Below are 15,682 nucleotides of genomic sequence, written 5' to 3' on the forward strand. Positions count from 1 at the left end.
GGACTAGAAAAAAAGCAAAAAAGCTAGAAGTGGTCAGTGCTGGTGGTTCATACCTGTAATCCTAACTACTAAGGAGGCTGAGATCTGAGGATCATGCTTTTAAGTCAGCCTGGGCAAGAAAGTCTGTGAGAATCTTATCTCCAATTAACCACCAGAAAACCAGAAGTGAAGCTGTGACTCAAAATAGTCGAATGCTAGCAAGGCAAGTGATTTTGGTTTTGTTTTTTTTTTTTGGAGTCCGGTCGTGGGGCCTGAACTCTGGGCCTGGGCGCTGTCCCTCAGCTCTTCAGCTCAAGGCTAGCACTCTACCACTTGCGCCACAGCACCACTTCCGGCTTTTTTCTTATGTGGTGCTGAGGAATCGAACCCAGGGCCTTGAGCATGCAAGGCAAGTGCTCTACCACTGAGCCACCTTCCCAGCCCTAGAATGCTAGCCTTAACCAGAAATGCTTAGGGGACAGCACCTACACCCTGAGTCCAAGCCCAAGGACTGGAACAAGAAAACAACAAAAAAGATTCTAGAGATAGTAAGTATGCACATTAGAATTTTAAAAGCTCTCTAACAATTTCCTGGTAGGCTAAGTATGATAGCACCTTTTTGTGTACCCAAATACTTGGAAGTGGAAGTAGAATGGTCAGTGGCCAGGCTAGACAAAATGAACAAACTAAACAAACTAAAAGCTAAAGAACTAGGAGTGTAGCTCAGGCTGCTGAGCAAGCCCAAAGCCCTGAGTTCAATAGTGACAAAACACCCAAAATGTTGGTACTCGGTATTGACAAAAAAAAAATGTAGTTGAATATTAAAGCTGAGGTTCAAGAGTATAAATCAGTGGTAGAGTTCTTACTAATAGAGCATACATGTGGCTCTGGGTTCAAACCAGAACATAGAAAAAGAGAGGGCGGGGGGCGGCGGGGGGGGGAGACCAACACCAAGAAAAAGTACATTGCATATTCTTTTCTGTGTAAGTGTAGAGAAACTAGGTTTTTAAAAAATTAATCATATTGAACCAAGTTTTCTTATTAATTGAACAAAAACATCTAAGATTTTTGTTTAATTATATTGTTTCTTGGGTAAATGATTATTTATTTAAAGTAAACTTAGATATAATCCTGGTAATATGAACGTGGGTACATTGCCTCACTAAGCATCTTATTGGGATATTGAGGACATAAGCAAATTTATTCAGGGAGTTCACAGTCTAAAAATATAACACATGTGTTGCAGTCTAAAAAGGAATTTCTTTTATTTTTAGCATTAGATTTTGCCACAAGGGAAACTATCTACTTGTAACTTTAAAAAAAAAAAAAAAGCCAGCCCTAGTGGCTCATGCCTGTAATCCTAGCTACTCAGGAGGCTGAGATCTGAGGATCACGGTTCAAAGCTGGCCCAGGTAGGAAAAGCTGGGAAACTCTTATCTCCAAAAAACCACCAGAGGGGCTGAGAAAGTAGCTCAGCGGTAGAGTGCATGCCTTGCAAGCATGAGGCCCTGGGTTCGATTCCTCAGCACCACATAAACAGAAAAAGCCAGAAGTGGTGCTGTGGCTCCAGTGGTAGAGCGTTGGCCTTGAGCTGAAGAGCTGAGGGACAGCGCCCAGGCCCAGAGTTCAGGCCCCATGACTGGCAAAAAAACAACAACAACAAAAAAAACCCACCAGGAAACTGGAAGTGGTGCTGTGGCTCAAATGGTAGAGTGCTAGCCTTGAGCTGAAGAGCTGAGGGACAATGCTCAGGCCCAGAGTTTAAGCTTCATGACTGACCAAAAAAAAAAAATCAGCCAGGTGCCAGTGGCCATTGCCTATAGTCCTAGTTACTCAGGAGTCTGAGATCTGAGGATCATGGTTCAAAGCTAGCCGGGGCAGGAAAGTCCTTGAGATTCTTATCTCCAATTAACCACCAGAAAACCAGAAGTAGCACAAGTGGTAGAGCACCTAGCCTTAAGCTGAAGAGCTGAGGGACAGTGCCAGACCCAGAATTCAAGCCCCACAACTGATCCCCCCCCCAAAAAAAAATTACCTATTTTGCCGAATTGTGCTTTGAACTCAGGGCATTTGAGCCACATCTTCTTAATTGCAGCATTTTTAGAGGGCCTTTTTAGTTAAGGCAGGAGCCATGTGTAGAAGTGTATACCTACAAACCTCAGCACTTATCAGACTAAAGCAAGAGGATCTAGAATTCAAGTTCAGCTTCCTAGCAACTTCAAGACCAGCCTAAGTTACATATAGAGGCCCTGTCAAACAATTTTTGAAAAGGCAGAGGGTCATTGACAAAGATATTAGGGTCATAGCACAAAACTGATGGAATTAATGCATTTAGTGTTTTCCTCAAGATGTACACATTCTATTAAAAGTTAAATTTCAAGTAAAAATAAGAAAAACTAAATTTCATCTTATTGTTTTGACTCAAATTATAGTTATAATTGTTTATCAGCACTATAGAATTGCTGAATAGTAACTAAGTTGTTGATTTTATTATAAGAAAAATAAAGACAGTCTTAGTTCTTCTCTTTTGGAGATGGGATGCATTAATTATGTATCAGGTTTGAATATATTTGTTCTTCTCATTTTTTTTCAGATTCCTCAGGATTCATTTTTGATTTACAGTCCAATACTGTACTGGCCCAGGGAGGAGTGTTTGAGAATATGAAAGAGAAGGTAAGAGTGCCTGTGTATTGCAAACTTCAGTATCACAAGAAAATTTAGGTACTCTTACATTCAGTGGCTATCACAAATGTATTATGAAGATGAAATTTCAGGAATAAAACTGAATGCCACTGTATATCAGATCATGAATACTATAATGGTTCTGAATAATCTGAAACATGATTTTCTTCATATTTCTGTATATATGAATTCTGAATTCTTTGAAGATATTTAACATTAAATAATGTTGTAACAGTATTTATATGACTAAATGTATATTTCATTTGGCAACATTCTTTTAATTTTTTTGTAGTGCCTGAGATCAAATGCAAAGTGGTGGGCAAGCACTCTACCATTGAGCTACTCTATCCTCATTTGGTAGCAAGCATTCTTTGAAGATCAGTCTGAGTAGAATCCTCCCATTCATTTGATGATCATTCTTAAGTCCAACGGACCTCAGAGCCAGAAGAGCAATAGGTTTTCTAAGTAGAAACCCTATGGAAGAAAACATGTTTTTAGTAACCAGCTGTGTTGAGAAACATGTAAAACCAAAGCTTTATGTGCTCAGTCTTTAAAGTAAGATTATGTTGATTATAGGTCATAGATAGTAGTTCACTATTATGAACGTATTTAGCTTATCTAAATCTTAACCTTTGTCATTGAATCTTCAGGTTTTATCTAATGTCTATTTTGGGGGATGAAAAGTGGGCTTTTTTTTTTGGGTCAGTCGTGGGGCTTTGGGCCTGAGCACTGTCCCGCTCAAGGCTAGTGCTCTACCACTTTGAGCCACAGCACCATTTCCGGTTTTCTAGTGGTTAATTGGAGATAAGAGGCTCACAGACTTTCCTGCCCTGGCTGGCTTTGAACTGGGATCCTCAGATCTTAGCCTCCTGAGTAGCCAGGATTATAGGCATCAGCCACTGCCGCCTGGCTTTTTTTTAAAATGCCAATCCTGGATCTGAAAACTCTGGGTACAGGCACTGTCCCTGACTGTTTTGCTCTCTACCACTTGAGCTGCAGCTCCACTTCTGGCTTAAAAAAAAAAGAGTTTCATGGACTTCCCTGCCTTAACTTTGAACTGTGTTCCTCAGATCTCAGCCTTCTGAGTAGCTATAATAACAGGTGTGAACCACTGGCTTCCAGCCTAGGGTTGGGATTTTAAAACTCACCTTCAGAGAAAGGATAAACTAGAAAAATGTTTCCACTAACTTTCTGAACATAGTATTTTTTTTTATGGGAGGAAGAGTCAGTCAGTTATGGGGCTTAAACTCAGGGCCTGGGGCCACTCTGAGCCACAACACCATTTCCAGTTTTCTGGTGGTTAGTTGGAGATAAGAGTCTTACAGACTTTCTTGCTGAGGCTGGCTTCAAACCATGATCCTTAGATCTCAGCTTCTTGGGTGGCCAGGATTACAGGCATGAGCCACTGGAACCCAGTAAACATGGTATTCTTATTGTACATGTTTAGAGTGATGAAAAGAATTACAGGCTGGGCATTGTAGCACAGTAGTAGAATGTTTGGCATATGTATGGCCCAGCTCTGTTCCTCCCGACACTACCACCAAAAAAAAAAAGAAATTGTAGATCTTAAATTTTATTCAGTAGGTTTTGTTTTTTTGGTCGATCGTGGGGCTTGAACTCTGGGCTTGGGCTCTGTCCCTGTGCTCTTCAGCTCAAGGTGAGCGCTCTACTGCTTGAGCCATAGCGCTACTTCCGGTTTTCTAGTGGTTTATTGGAGATAAGAGTCTCATGGACTTTCCTGCCCAGGCTGGCTTAGGATAACAGGCGTGAGCCACCAACGTCCGGCTCAGTAGGTTTTTTTGTTCATTTGTTTTTTGCCAGTCCTAGGGCTTGAACTCAGGGCCTGGGTACTGCCTCTGAGCTTCTTTTTGCTCAAGGCTAGCAGTCTCTACCACTTGAGCCACAGTGCTATTTCCAGCTTTTTCTCTTTATGTGGTACTGAGGCTTCATGCATGCTAAGCAAACATTCTACCAATAAGCCACGTTCCTAACCCCTATTCAGTAGTTTTATCTTTAGCAGTAATAGTGTTGTTAGTGGTAATGTTAGGAATATTAGGTAGTAAAATTAATTAGTAAAATAATTTTAGGCAACTAAAACTTACAGTTGAAAAATAAGATCCATATTTAAAATCCAGTGAGAAAAAGGCTTACAGTTAAATTATAGCTGTCAATATGAAGTCATAATTAAACAAAAAGTCTCTTTTTTATATCCACTGAAAGGATTTAGAAGAAAAAAAAGTAGCAAGCACAACTAGCGCCTACCTACATGTGGGTTTCAGCTATTTTCCACCAGAAGGAATTAGGATTTCCTTAAGAAATAACCCTATTATGCAATAAGACAGGAATGATTGTACAAACTAGAAGACAAGAAAGATGCTATTATTTATTGTTGGTATAGTTATTTACATAGAAAAATACAGGAAAGCAATAAATATTACTAATAAGAGTTCGTCAAAGTTAAGCTAAGCATATCTATAATGTGTAGGAGGCTGAGGAAGGAGAATCATGGGTTTGAGGCTAACCTGAACTTCATAGCGAGACCTTTTCTCCAAAAAAGAAAAAAAATCCATCAAAGTTGCTAGATTGAAAAAAATAACACATTTATAAATTTAAAGAAACGTTAAATATTTTAGAACTACTCCAGAGAAAAATTCGTCATTATCTAATTAAATTGTACCTTATTCAGAATTTTACTAAGGGTTACACAGAAGATTTTTTGTTGTTGTTACTTCTAGTGTTTTCAATATTGTTTTAGGCACTAAGGATTCATGAGCAAATATGAAAATGCAGGGTAGGTACTAAATAACCCCATGCTGCTGATCACATGTATGGGATATATGTGTACACTGGAGGGGAACCAGGAAGATGACACAGAACTAGAGGGAATCAGGGAAAAACATATAACAGCGGGACCTATCAGCTGCACTGGACATTGACCACAATGAACTAAGCAACTTAGTGATGGGAGGGAGGGAACAAGTGGGAAAGAGGGAACAGCTGATGCTATGCAAAACAAAAGAAATGTACATACTACCCAATGTGGAAGAAATAACTGTATCGCAAAGCTCATAGAACTCATAAACGTTATAGACCATGATAGACAATTTGCTCCAGGAAAGGTAGAATGTGTTTGTGACTTTAACTGAGCATCACTATCCCACAATACTGTGAAATTTGGGAAATACGTAACCACTTAATCACAATAAAAAATTTGAAAAAAAAAAAGAAAATGCAGGGTAGGGATGTAACTCAGTGGTAGAGTGCTTACTTACCATTGGTGAGGTTGTGGGTTCACTTACTAGCACTGCAAATAAATAAATGAAAAAACAAAACACCCATAAGGATGTTAAGTACAGACAAGTATTGGAAACAATGCAAGGGTCTAATCATTAACAAGTAAATTAATAAATTAGGTATATCATGCAGTGTGAATCCCATGTAGTTTGTGAACAAGGGAAAAAATGCTAAAATGCTACATGAAAACAAAAAAATATATGTGGAAAAAAAATGATAAAAGTGTTTTTAAAAAATGACTAGTTAGGGGCTGGGAAGGTGGCTCAGTGGTAGAGCACATGCCTTGCATGCATGAGGCCCTGGGTTCGATTCCTCAGCACCACATAAGCAAAAAGAAAGTGACGCTGTGGTTCAAGTGGTAGAGTGCTAGCCTTGAGCTGAAGAGCTGAGGGACAGCTCCCAGGACCAGAGTTCAGGCCCCACAACCGGACCTCCCCCCCCCCCCAAAAAAAAAAAAAAAAGAAAAAAAAAGAAAAAATGACGTTAGCCCGGCACTGGTACTCACTAGTTCTAAGCTACTCTGGAGGCTGATATCTTAGGATAACGGTTTAAAGTTAGCCAAAGGATTCTGTGAACCTCTTATCTCTAGTTAACCACCAGAAAACCAGAAGTGGAGCTGTGGCTTAAAGTGGTAGAACACTAGCTTTGAGCAAAAGAGCTCAGGGACAGTGCCCCAGATCCTGAGTTATCTAGCCCCATGACAAAACCAAAAATGACTATTTATGTAATGCAAAACACTCTCATATTTTACTTATGTTATATATACATCATAGAAATACAAATATATTGATATAACACCAAAACAGGGTAGAAATCTTTTTTTTTTTTTTTTCTGGTGGCTAATTGGACAGACTTTCCTGTCATGGCTGGCTTTGAACCTTGATCCTTAGATCTCAGCTTCCTGAGTAACTAGGATTACAGGTGTGAGCCACTGGAGCCTGGCATCAGGGTAGAAATTTCTTAAGGAGAAGGAAAATAGTATTTATTGGGTGTTTGTAAGGCTTCAATTGCATTTATCTTTTATTAAACTATTATCACCTAGTACAGTATGATCTTGTTGTTTTGTTTTTAACTAGTACTGTGGTTTGAACTTAAGGCTTGCACTTCTTAGATTGTTTGTTTGGCTGGTGTTCTATCACTTGAGCCACATCTCCAGCCCAGCTTTTTGCTGGATTTTTAGAAATAAGATCTCACAACCTTGTCTGCCCAAGCTAGCTTCAAATTATGATCCTTTGATTTTAGCCTCACCTGATCCTCTGATTTTAGCCTCACCAGTAGCTAGGATTAGAAGTGTGAGCTACCCTCATCCAGCTAGTATACCCAAAGTAATTAATTGCAATTTATATTATCTCTATAAATTACCTTTGTAGAATTGTACAGTTAAATGATAGAAACTGAAACTTTTTTTTCTCTTCTGGACCAGGGCTTGAACTCGGGACATAATGTTTTCACTCAGCTTTCCCACTCAAAGTTGACATTCTGAGCCACACCTCCACATCTGGCTTTTTCTGATTAATTGGAGATAACATTTTCTTGGATTTATCTACCTGAGCTGGCTTCAAACTGTGAGCCTCAGATCTCAGCTACCTGAGTAGCTAAGATTACAGGCATGAGCCACCAGTGCCCAGTTTACAAAGTAACTGTTTAGAAAAATGCTTCAAAAAAAAAACAACAAAACTAAGTTGTTTGGTTAGTGGTTCATTAAACTTTCCACCTTTCCATACAGTATGTTAAAAATGACAACAACACTGATGCTAAATTAATATTTGATATCTACTCTAGTACATGGCTTCTATTTCTTGAAATGTTCTGCTTGAAGAAATTAAATTTTCATGTGCTGTTATCACTCCTCTATTTATTATTCCCAGTAAGATGTTTGTATGTACTTTCGCTGACACTAAAAGGTGATAATATTGTTAAAAATGAAATGTCTTTTCTGTTTTTCTCTGTATTATGCCTCAACTGTCCAGTGACCTACTTGTGTTAGAATTAAATGACCTTGTCATCTTTTCCAGATAAGTGCAGTACGTGCAATAGTTCCCAACAAGAGCAACAATGAAATTATCTTGGTTTTGCAGCACTTTGATAATTGTGTGGACAAAACAGTACAAGCATTCATGGAAGGTAATCCTAAATCTTTCTTTCTTTTTTATTTATTCAGTAGAAGTTACTTCAGATTTGTGGAACACTCATCAAGCCAGTGTTTCATGATGATACAGTAGATCCCATGTAAAATAGCAGAAACTTAGAAGCTTTTTTTTGATAATAGCAGTGACTCTTTACCCTGCCAAAACCTCACTTTCTAACTTTGCCTTTGCTCTGAGCCATTATCTTCTGAAGTCACCTCGGATTCTATGATAGGACTGATGGATAAACATTTTGTTAAAAAAGTCACAATTGTGTCCTCCAAACAACAATGGTTTTCTTTTTTGGTGCCAGTCCTGGGGCTTGAACTCAGGACCTGGGGTGGGGAGGTGTATCCCTGAGCTTTTTTATTCAAGGCTGGCACTTTACCACTTGAAATATAACTCCACTTCCAGCTTTTTTTGGTGCTTAATTGAAGATAAGAGTCTCATGGTCTTTCCTGCCCAGGCTGGCCTTGAATCAAGATCCTTCTGAGTAGCTAGAATTATAGGCATGAGCCAGTGGTGCCCAGTTGAACAATGATTTTCTAACTTATGCAAGGCCTTGTCTAACCAATCTTGAAATAATGAGCAGTAGAACCACATCTTTGAGCACATCTGGTTTAATAACTTCATATCTCTTGCCCTGGTGCCCCAGTTCTTCTCTATTTAAACCTAAAGATGTGCCGAAATGCTTACTTTGTCTTATCCTGTGATAGGCCCAGGCTTTATTAATAAATCTTTTTCCTGCCCTTCACTACTATTTGGCTTATATTTGGAGAATTGGGACAAGAATTAGAACCCCTGAAGCTGGTTCTCTGGCCAAAAACTTTAGAATCAATAACATAACATATAATGACATTTTGTTAAAAGCAATTCATGTATAAAATGTAAGATACTGGAGTAAGGGACAAACTAAAAAAAAATGTATTACCTTATACAAAATGTTCTCTACTGGTATTTAAGAAGAAATGTGGCCAGTATAAGGGACTTGACTGGAGTTGGGTTCAAGAGTCTGTGACTCCTTATAATAAAGGGGTGAAAAGAAAAAAGCCAGAAGTGGCGCTGTGGCTCAAGTGTAGAGCGCTAGCCTTGAGCTGAAGAGCTGAGGGACAGCGCCCAGGCCCAGAGTTCAGGCCCCACAACCGGACCCAAAAAAAAATAAAATAAAATAAAGGGGTGATTCTGTGGCTCAGGAATAGGTGGCAAATTCCCTTCCAAGCCTACCATCATTTAGTTTGGGTGTGGCAATTACTCAAATATGTGGGTTAAATTTCCTTATCTAATGTATAAGGAAGAGCAGCAGACTTAAGCTTTCAGATTTATAGAGTTGAAGAGTACTTGTAAAGAGTATTTCTTTCTATATAACTTGTTTTAGAAAAACTTTATTTGAAGCTGTTTCATTATTTAACAGTGATACCAGGTTAAGTCTCCCTATTTTCATTACCCTGAATTTGTAAATATGGGATACACAGGTCTCAATATTGTAAAGTAGTTTTTTGCCTACATCTGTTTTGTTTTTTTATTTTTATTTTTTCTTAAAATAGCGTTAGTGCCAGGCACCGATGGCTCATGCCTATAATCCTAGCTACTCGGGAGGCTGAGATCTGAGGATCATGATTCAAAGCCAGCCAGGGCAGACAAGCCTGAGACTCTTATCTCCAATAAACCAACAGAAAACTGGAAGTTGGCACTGTGGCTGAAGTGGTAGAGTGCTTTCCTTGAGGTGAAGAGCTGAGGGACAGCACCCAGGCCCAGAGTTCAAGTCCCACAACTGACCCCCGCTCCCTCCCCAAAAAAATGGTGTTGGTATTTGGGTATACAGCTCTCTCCAAAGCTAAAGATTTACATGTTACCTAAGCTAAACTGGGTGGAACCGAGTCATGTAAGATGTACAGATAAAAGAATCTTAAAATGGCCAGGCTACATTTAGTCTCTTCTTGAAATACCTCAATGGGGAGATTACATGGATAAGGGGATCTAATAAGTAGGCAGGTATTCAAAAGGGAGCATGAAGTGATTTATCTCAGATTGATTGATTGATTGATTAGTTGGTTGGTTGATTGGTCCAAGATAGGGTTAAACTTGGTACTGATACTTTTGCTCATTGGCTGAGGCCCTACCACCTGAGCCATGCTTCCAACCCCCAAAGATTTAATCTTTAACTTTTCTTATTAGGAATTCTGGGACTTCTTCAATAGTTACAAAATACAGAGACTCTTTAAGTCCTGTTTGTGGTTGTGTATGTGGTAGGTGACAAAATCTGTAATTGATTTCATTTTACAGGTAGTGCCAGTGAAGTACTTAAAGAATGGACAGTAACAGGCAAGAAAAAGGTAAAAATAAGTTTAAGAGCACAATATTGATATTGATATTATTAAAACCTTAAGGTTTGTTAAAACTATTGGAAGAAAATATTTACATAAATATCTTCAGCCCACCTGGCTAAAAAAGTTGTCTTTGACCTTGAAATGCAACTGTGTCTCAACCTGGTCTCCCTGTGATTGAAGGGATGAATCAGAGTGATTTTGCCAAGGTGCTGTGCTGATGGATACTAGACAGGGATTAAAGCATGAGAACATTTCAAGAAAAACAGAGCTCCTCCAGGGAAAATGATCACAATAGTCATATCATAGATAAGCTAAAATTGTCCAGGTTTTTTGTTTTGTATATGTTTTTGTCTTTTGAGATGGGGTCTCTATGTAGCCTTGAACTTGGGATCCTCTTGCCTTCAATTTCTGAGTGGTAGGATTACAGATGTGTACCACTATGCCCAACCAGTTCAGAGTTTTAGGTCAGAAAACTGTGATATAGTTCTTAATATCATGAATTGTGACTTAAAGCCTAATGAAGGTTTATATTACTATAGCTGTATATCTCTTCCAGTTGGAGCTAATATTGCAATTTAAGTAGGTAGGAGGTACTTGGCTGTAGATCTGTCAGAACTGAATTTCTATCCTGTTCCATTTTATCTAGCTTTGTGACCTAAGAATATTTTTAAGCCTTTGTGTGGTTTAATTTGCTCATCACTAAAATAAGAAAATAACACTAATATATTCCAGTACTTAATGCCTAATACATAAGTGCTCAATCCCTACCCCCCTTTTTTCTTTTGGTTGGTGTGGGGCTTGAACTTAGGGCCTGGGTACTATCCTTGAGCCTCTTTGTGCTCAAAGCCAGGACAAGGCCACTTGAGCCACAGTACCACTTCCGGCTTTTTTGACTAGTTTATTGAAGATAAGAGTCTCATGGGGTCTTTTCTGCCCAGGCTGCTTTGAACTATGATCCACAGATCTCAGCCTCCTGAGTAGTTAGGATTACAGATGTGAGCCACTGCCCCCAGCTTAAACTCTTCTCCTTAGCCACCAGAAAAAATAGTGGTTACCCCAAGGGATACTAGCTGGTTTCAAAATCTTTTTCATAGCTTGACACTTTCAATGTAGTTCCTTTAGGAAATACTTTGTGTGGATTCTTTTTTGTTTTTGATCAGTCTGGGGGCTTGAACTCAAGACTGGGCGCTGTCCCTGAGCTCTTTTGCTCAGACTTTTGAGTGGTTAATTGGTGATAAGAGTCTCATGCAGACTTTTCTGCTTGGGCTGGCTTGGAACTGTGATCCTCAGATCTCAGCCTTCTGAGTAGCTAGGGTTACAGACATGAGCTGTCAGGTGCCTGTCTACTTGATGTGGATTTTAAGCAAGTATTTATGATGTTTAGGTTAGATTAGTGCTGGAGTTATGAGATTATGAAATGCTTCTTTCTTCCTTCCTTTCTACTTTCCTCCACCACCACCACCACCTCCTTCTCCTCCTCCTCCTCTTCTTCCTTTTCCTCTTCCCCCCTCCCCCTCCTCTTCCTCCTCCCTCCTTTTTGATCAGGGCTTTTCGTATGCTGAGCAATTCTGCCACATGAACCACACACCTAGTTCTTTTGCTTTTGGTTTTTCAGATAGGGTTCAAGCTAATGTTGCCTGGACTGGCCTTAAACAGTGATCCACTTCCACCTCCTGAATATTGGAATTATAGGCATTCACCATCATCTCTGGCCCCTGGAATACTTTGTTAGTGGCTCTACATCACCTCATTAGGAATACTGTCAGTTGTGACCATATCAGGCCACAGATTCTGGTTTCACCAACGTAGATAGCGAGTATTCTGGAAAATACTAGTGTCTTATCAACCCAGGAGTATAAATCGTTAATGACATAAGTTATAAACATAGCTGAAAGCCAGGCACTGGTGGTTCACACCTGTAATCCTAGCTACTCAGGAAGCTGAGATCTGAGGATTGTGGTTCAAAGCCAGCCTGGATCGGAAAGCCCCTGAGACTCACCTCCAGTTAACCACCCAAGAACCAGAAGTGGAGCTGTGGCTCAAAGTGCTAGCCTTGAACACAAAAGCTTAAGGACAGTGAGTTCAAATCCCACGAGAGATGAAAAAGTATGTATTAGACATATGCAAATTCCTTAAAAATCTAGAGGAAAAATAAACTATGAGAGTAGCTTCAAATTGATATTCTCCAGTGTCCAAATTTAGTTAATTAGTGGGATTAGTCGAATAGGATGTGGCACTAGGTAGTTACAGGCTATAAATACATATGTATACTTACTGTATATGTGGGACAATGATGGTATGAAGCCAGAGCCAGTTCTCATGGGAGAAAGTATTTTAGATTGATAAACACCTAGAAGTAGAAATTTGCTGGTCAAAAGGTATGTGCATTTGTAATTTTGATAAGCATTAGAGTAAGATTTTGCTTCATTCCAAGTGTTCACAGCTTTTGCTAGTTATTTAATTTTTTGGATAATAGATTGAGCTCTTGGCTCTCACACTTGTTACTCTTTTTTTGTTTATTGAGTTATTTGGTTTGTGCATTTAACATTTTGTTTGAATAAATTATATATTTTATAGTTTATTTTTTCATTTTCATTAAAGTGGGTTTTGCCATCAAAAAAATGTTTTATATTGCCACGTGTCCCTGGCTCATGCTGGTAATCCTAGCTACTAAGGAGACTGAGATCAGAGGATTGAGGTTTGAAGCCAGTCTGTGCAAGAAAGTCCTGAGACTCTTATCTCCCAACTAACTATCAAAAAGCCAGAAGTGGAGTTGTGGCTCAAGCGGTAGAATATTATCCTTGAGGACAAAAGCTCTCAAGGACAGCATCCAGACCCTGAGTTCAAGCGTAAGGACAGACAGACACATACACAAAAAATTTGAAATGTTTTATGTTTCTGTGTTTGAATTTATTTAAAATGCAGAATTTGGGCTAGAAGGGGCTTAAATGGCAGAGCCCTTGCCTAGGAAAACAAAGCCCTGAGTTCAAGCCACAATATCACCAAGAAATTAATTTTTTAAATTATAATGTTTCACATAGAAAAATTTTATTTTAGGAATGGTTCAACATATATAAAATGTTCTGTTTGGGGAAGTACATAGGAAAAATTGGTTGCTTGTAGTAGCCAGAGTTAACTCTTTAGGTGGTATTGGAGGAGTTTGTTTTTTCTTTTCATTTTTTCAAATCTTCAATAACCTTAGAACAAAAAGAAGAAAAGCAAACCAAAACCAGCAGCAGAAGCAAGTAACTGTATCCCAGACTCCAATAAATTGGTTTCCAATCAAGAGGAGCAGTCTGCAACTTCCTCAGAGAAAGGTGGCATTAATGGTTATCATGTCAATGGCACCATCAATGATGCTGAATCTGTGGACTCACTCAGTGAAGGTTTGGAGACTCTTTCAATAGATGCCAGGGAATTAGAAGATTATGAGTCTGCCATGCCAAATAGACTGGATATAACAGGTGAGTTCATTAACAGGTTTTTCAAAGTTGATTCTATTAAAATATATAATACAAGGGCCTTATAATTATCAAAAGCCTAGAAAAGTATAATTTTTGTTCCTTGTCTTTTTTTTTTTTTTTTGCCAGTCCTGGGTGTCCTGGGGCTTGAACTCAAGGTCTGGGCACGTCCCTGAGCTGCTTTTTGCTCAAGGCTAGCACTCTACCACTTGAACCATAGCGCCACTTCTGGCCTTTTCTGTTTATGTGGTACCAAGGAATTGAACCCGGGGCTTCATGCATGCTAGGCAGGCACTCTACCACCACTAAGCCACATTCCCAGCCTTGTTTCTTGTCTTACATTTTTAGTTTAGCTTAGTCTTGTGGATATCTTCTAATAAGGAGAGGAATACTTTTAGTATTGAGCAGAAAGTGACTTTAAAGATGTTTAAAGATTTTTTTTGGTTGGTCATGGGGCCTGAACTCTGGGCCTGGGCACTGTCCCTCAACTCTTCAGCTCAAGGCTAGTGCTCTACCACTTGACCCACAGTGCCATTTCCGTCTTTTTCTGCTTATGTGGTGCTGAGGACTCTAACCCAGGGCCTCATGCATGCACTGTCCCACTGAACCACCTTCCCAGACCCTAAAGATCTTTTTAAAAAGATTCTTGAAGATTTAGTAGAGGTGTATGGCTCAAGTGGTAGAATACCTGATTAGGGAATGCAAGTTCTTAAGTTCAAACCCCAGTATTGTCAAAAAAATGTTATAAACCTATAAGGGGTCTGGGAATGTGGCTTAGTGATAGAATGCCTGCCTAGCATGCATGAAACAAAAAAAACTTACTAAGGATAATGATGAAGATGAGATAATAATGTTGGTGTAATTCTACCCAGCACAGAAAGGAATAAATAATACCGACTGATCATAGATTTTAATTTTTTTTAATTTTTAATTTTTTTGGGGGGGGTCCGGTTGTGGGGCCTGAACTCTGGGCCTGGGCGCTGTCCCTCAGCTCTTCAGCTCAAGGCTAGGGCTCTACCACTTGAGCCATAGCGCCACTTCCGGCTTTTTTCTTTTTGCTTATGTGGTGCTGAGGAATCAAACCCAGGGCCTCATGCATGCAAGGCAAGCGCTCTACCACTGAGCCACCTTCCCAGCCCTGATCATAGATTTTATAAGAACTGACCTTTCATACTCCCACATTTGTTTACTAGTTCAGTAAACAGTTGATTATTATTATTAATAGTTGTAAATTCACAGATATCCCCCTGCCCTGCCCCCTCTCGTCAGTTCTAGGTCTTGAACTCAGGGCCTAGATACTGTCCCTGAACTTTTTTGTTCAAGTTGCATAGTTCATTTTCCATGTAATGGATACTGAATACCAGGACTGCATTTGTTCACTCTTCCTCCCTCCATTTCTACATCTCCTTTTACCCTCCCTAGGAGGAAAAAAAAGGAAAAAAAGAAAAAAACACCACCACTATGAACAGCAACAATAAAAACGCATTTCTATTTCCTGAAATTCATTTTGATAAACAGTTTCTTAAATAGTTCCACCTTTGGGTTCCTCCCCGATGGGTATCCTCCTTTAGTCTGACTGTGTGTGAATGTTTAGAGTCCTGTATAAATTATTATGTCCAGTTTATTTTTTGTCAGTCGTGGGGCTTGAACTCTGGTCCTGGGCACTCTCCCTTAGCTCTTCAGCTCAAGGCTAGTGCTCTACCACTTGAGCCACAGCACCATTTCCGGCCTTTTCTGTTTATGTGGCGCTGAGGAATCGAACCCAAAGCCTCATGCATGCAAGGCAAGCACTCTGCCACTGAGCCACCTTCCC

At 39.5% G+C, this 15,682-nt stretch overlaps 1 protein-coding gene and 1 long non-coding RNA gene across 2 annotated transcripts in view; one reads left to right on the plus strand and one right to left on the minus strand.

Moving 5' to 3' along the window:
- Window positions 1-15,682, plus strand: part of Spats2 (spermatogenesis associated serine rich 2) — a 66,567-nt gene that overhangs the window by 24,342 nt on the left and 26,543 nt on the right. Inside the window, exons 3-6 of the mRNA XM_070040482.1 lie at window positions 2,573-2,652; window positions 7,971-8,079; window positions 10,365-10,414; window positions 13,611-13,872. Coding sequence (XP_069896583.1) covers window positions 2,573-2,652; window positions 7,971-8,079; window positions 10,365-10,414; window positions 13,611-13,872 — 501 coding nt within the window. The remainder of the gene's footprint in view (window positions 1-2,572; window positions 2,653-7,970; window positions 8,080-10,364; window positions 10,415-13,610; window positions 13,873-15,682) is intronic.
- Window positions 3,052-12,750, minus strand: LOC138840357 (uncharacterized). Its single transcript, XR_011376073.1, has 3 exons — window positions 12,684-12,750; window positions 5,934-5,965; window positions 3,052-3,135 (listed from the first exon to the last, which is right to left on the minus strand). It is a non-coding gene; the product is annotated as an uncharacterized lncRNA (long non-coding RNA).

This window comes from Dipodomys merriami, unplaced genomic scaffold, assembly GCF_024711535.1.
Source record: "Dipodomys merriami isolate MVZ:Mamm:240054 unplaced genomic scaffold, mDipMer1.0.p SCAF_10, whole genome shotgun sequence".
Lineage (NCBI taxonomy): Eukaryota > Metazoa > Chordata > Mammalia > Rodentia > Heteromyidae > Dipodomys > Dipodomys merriami.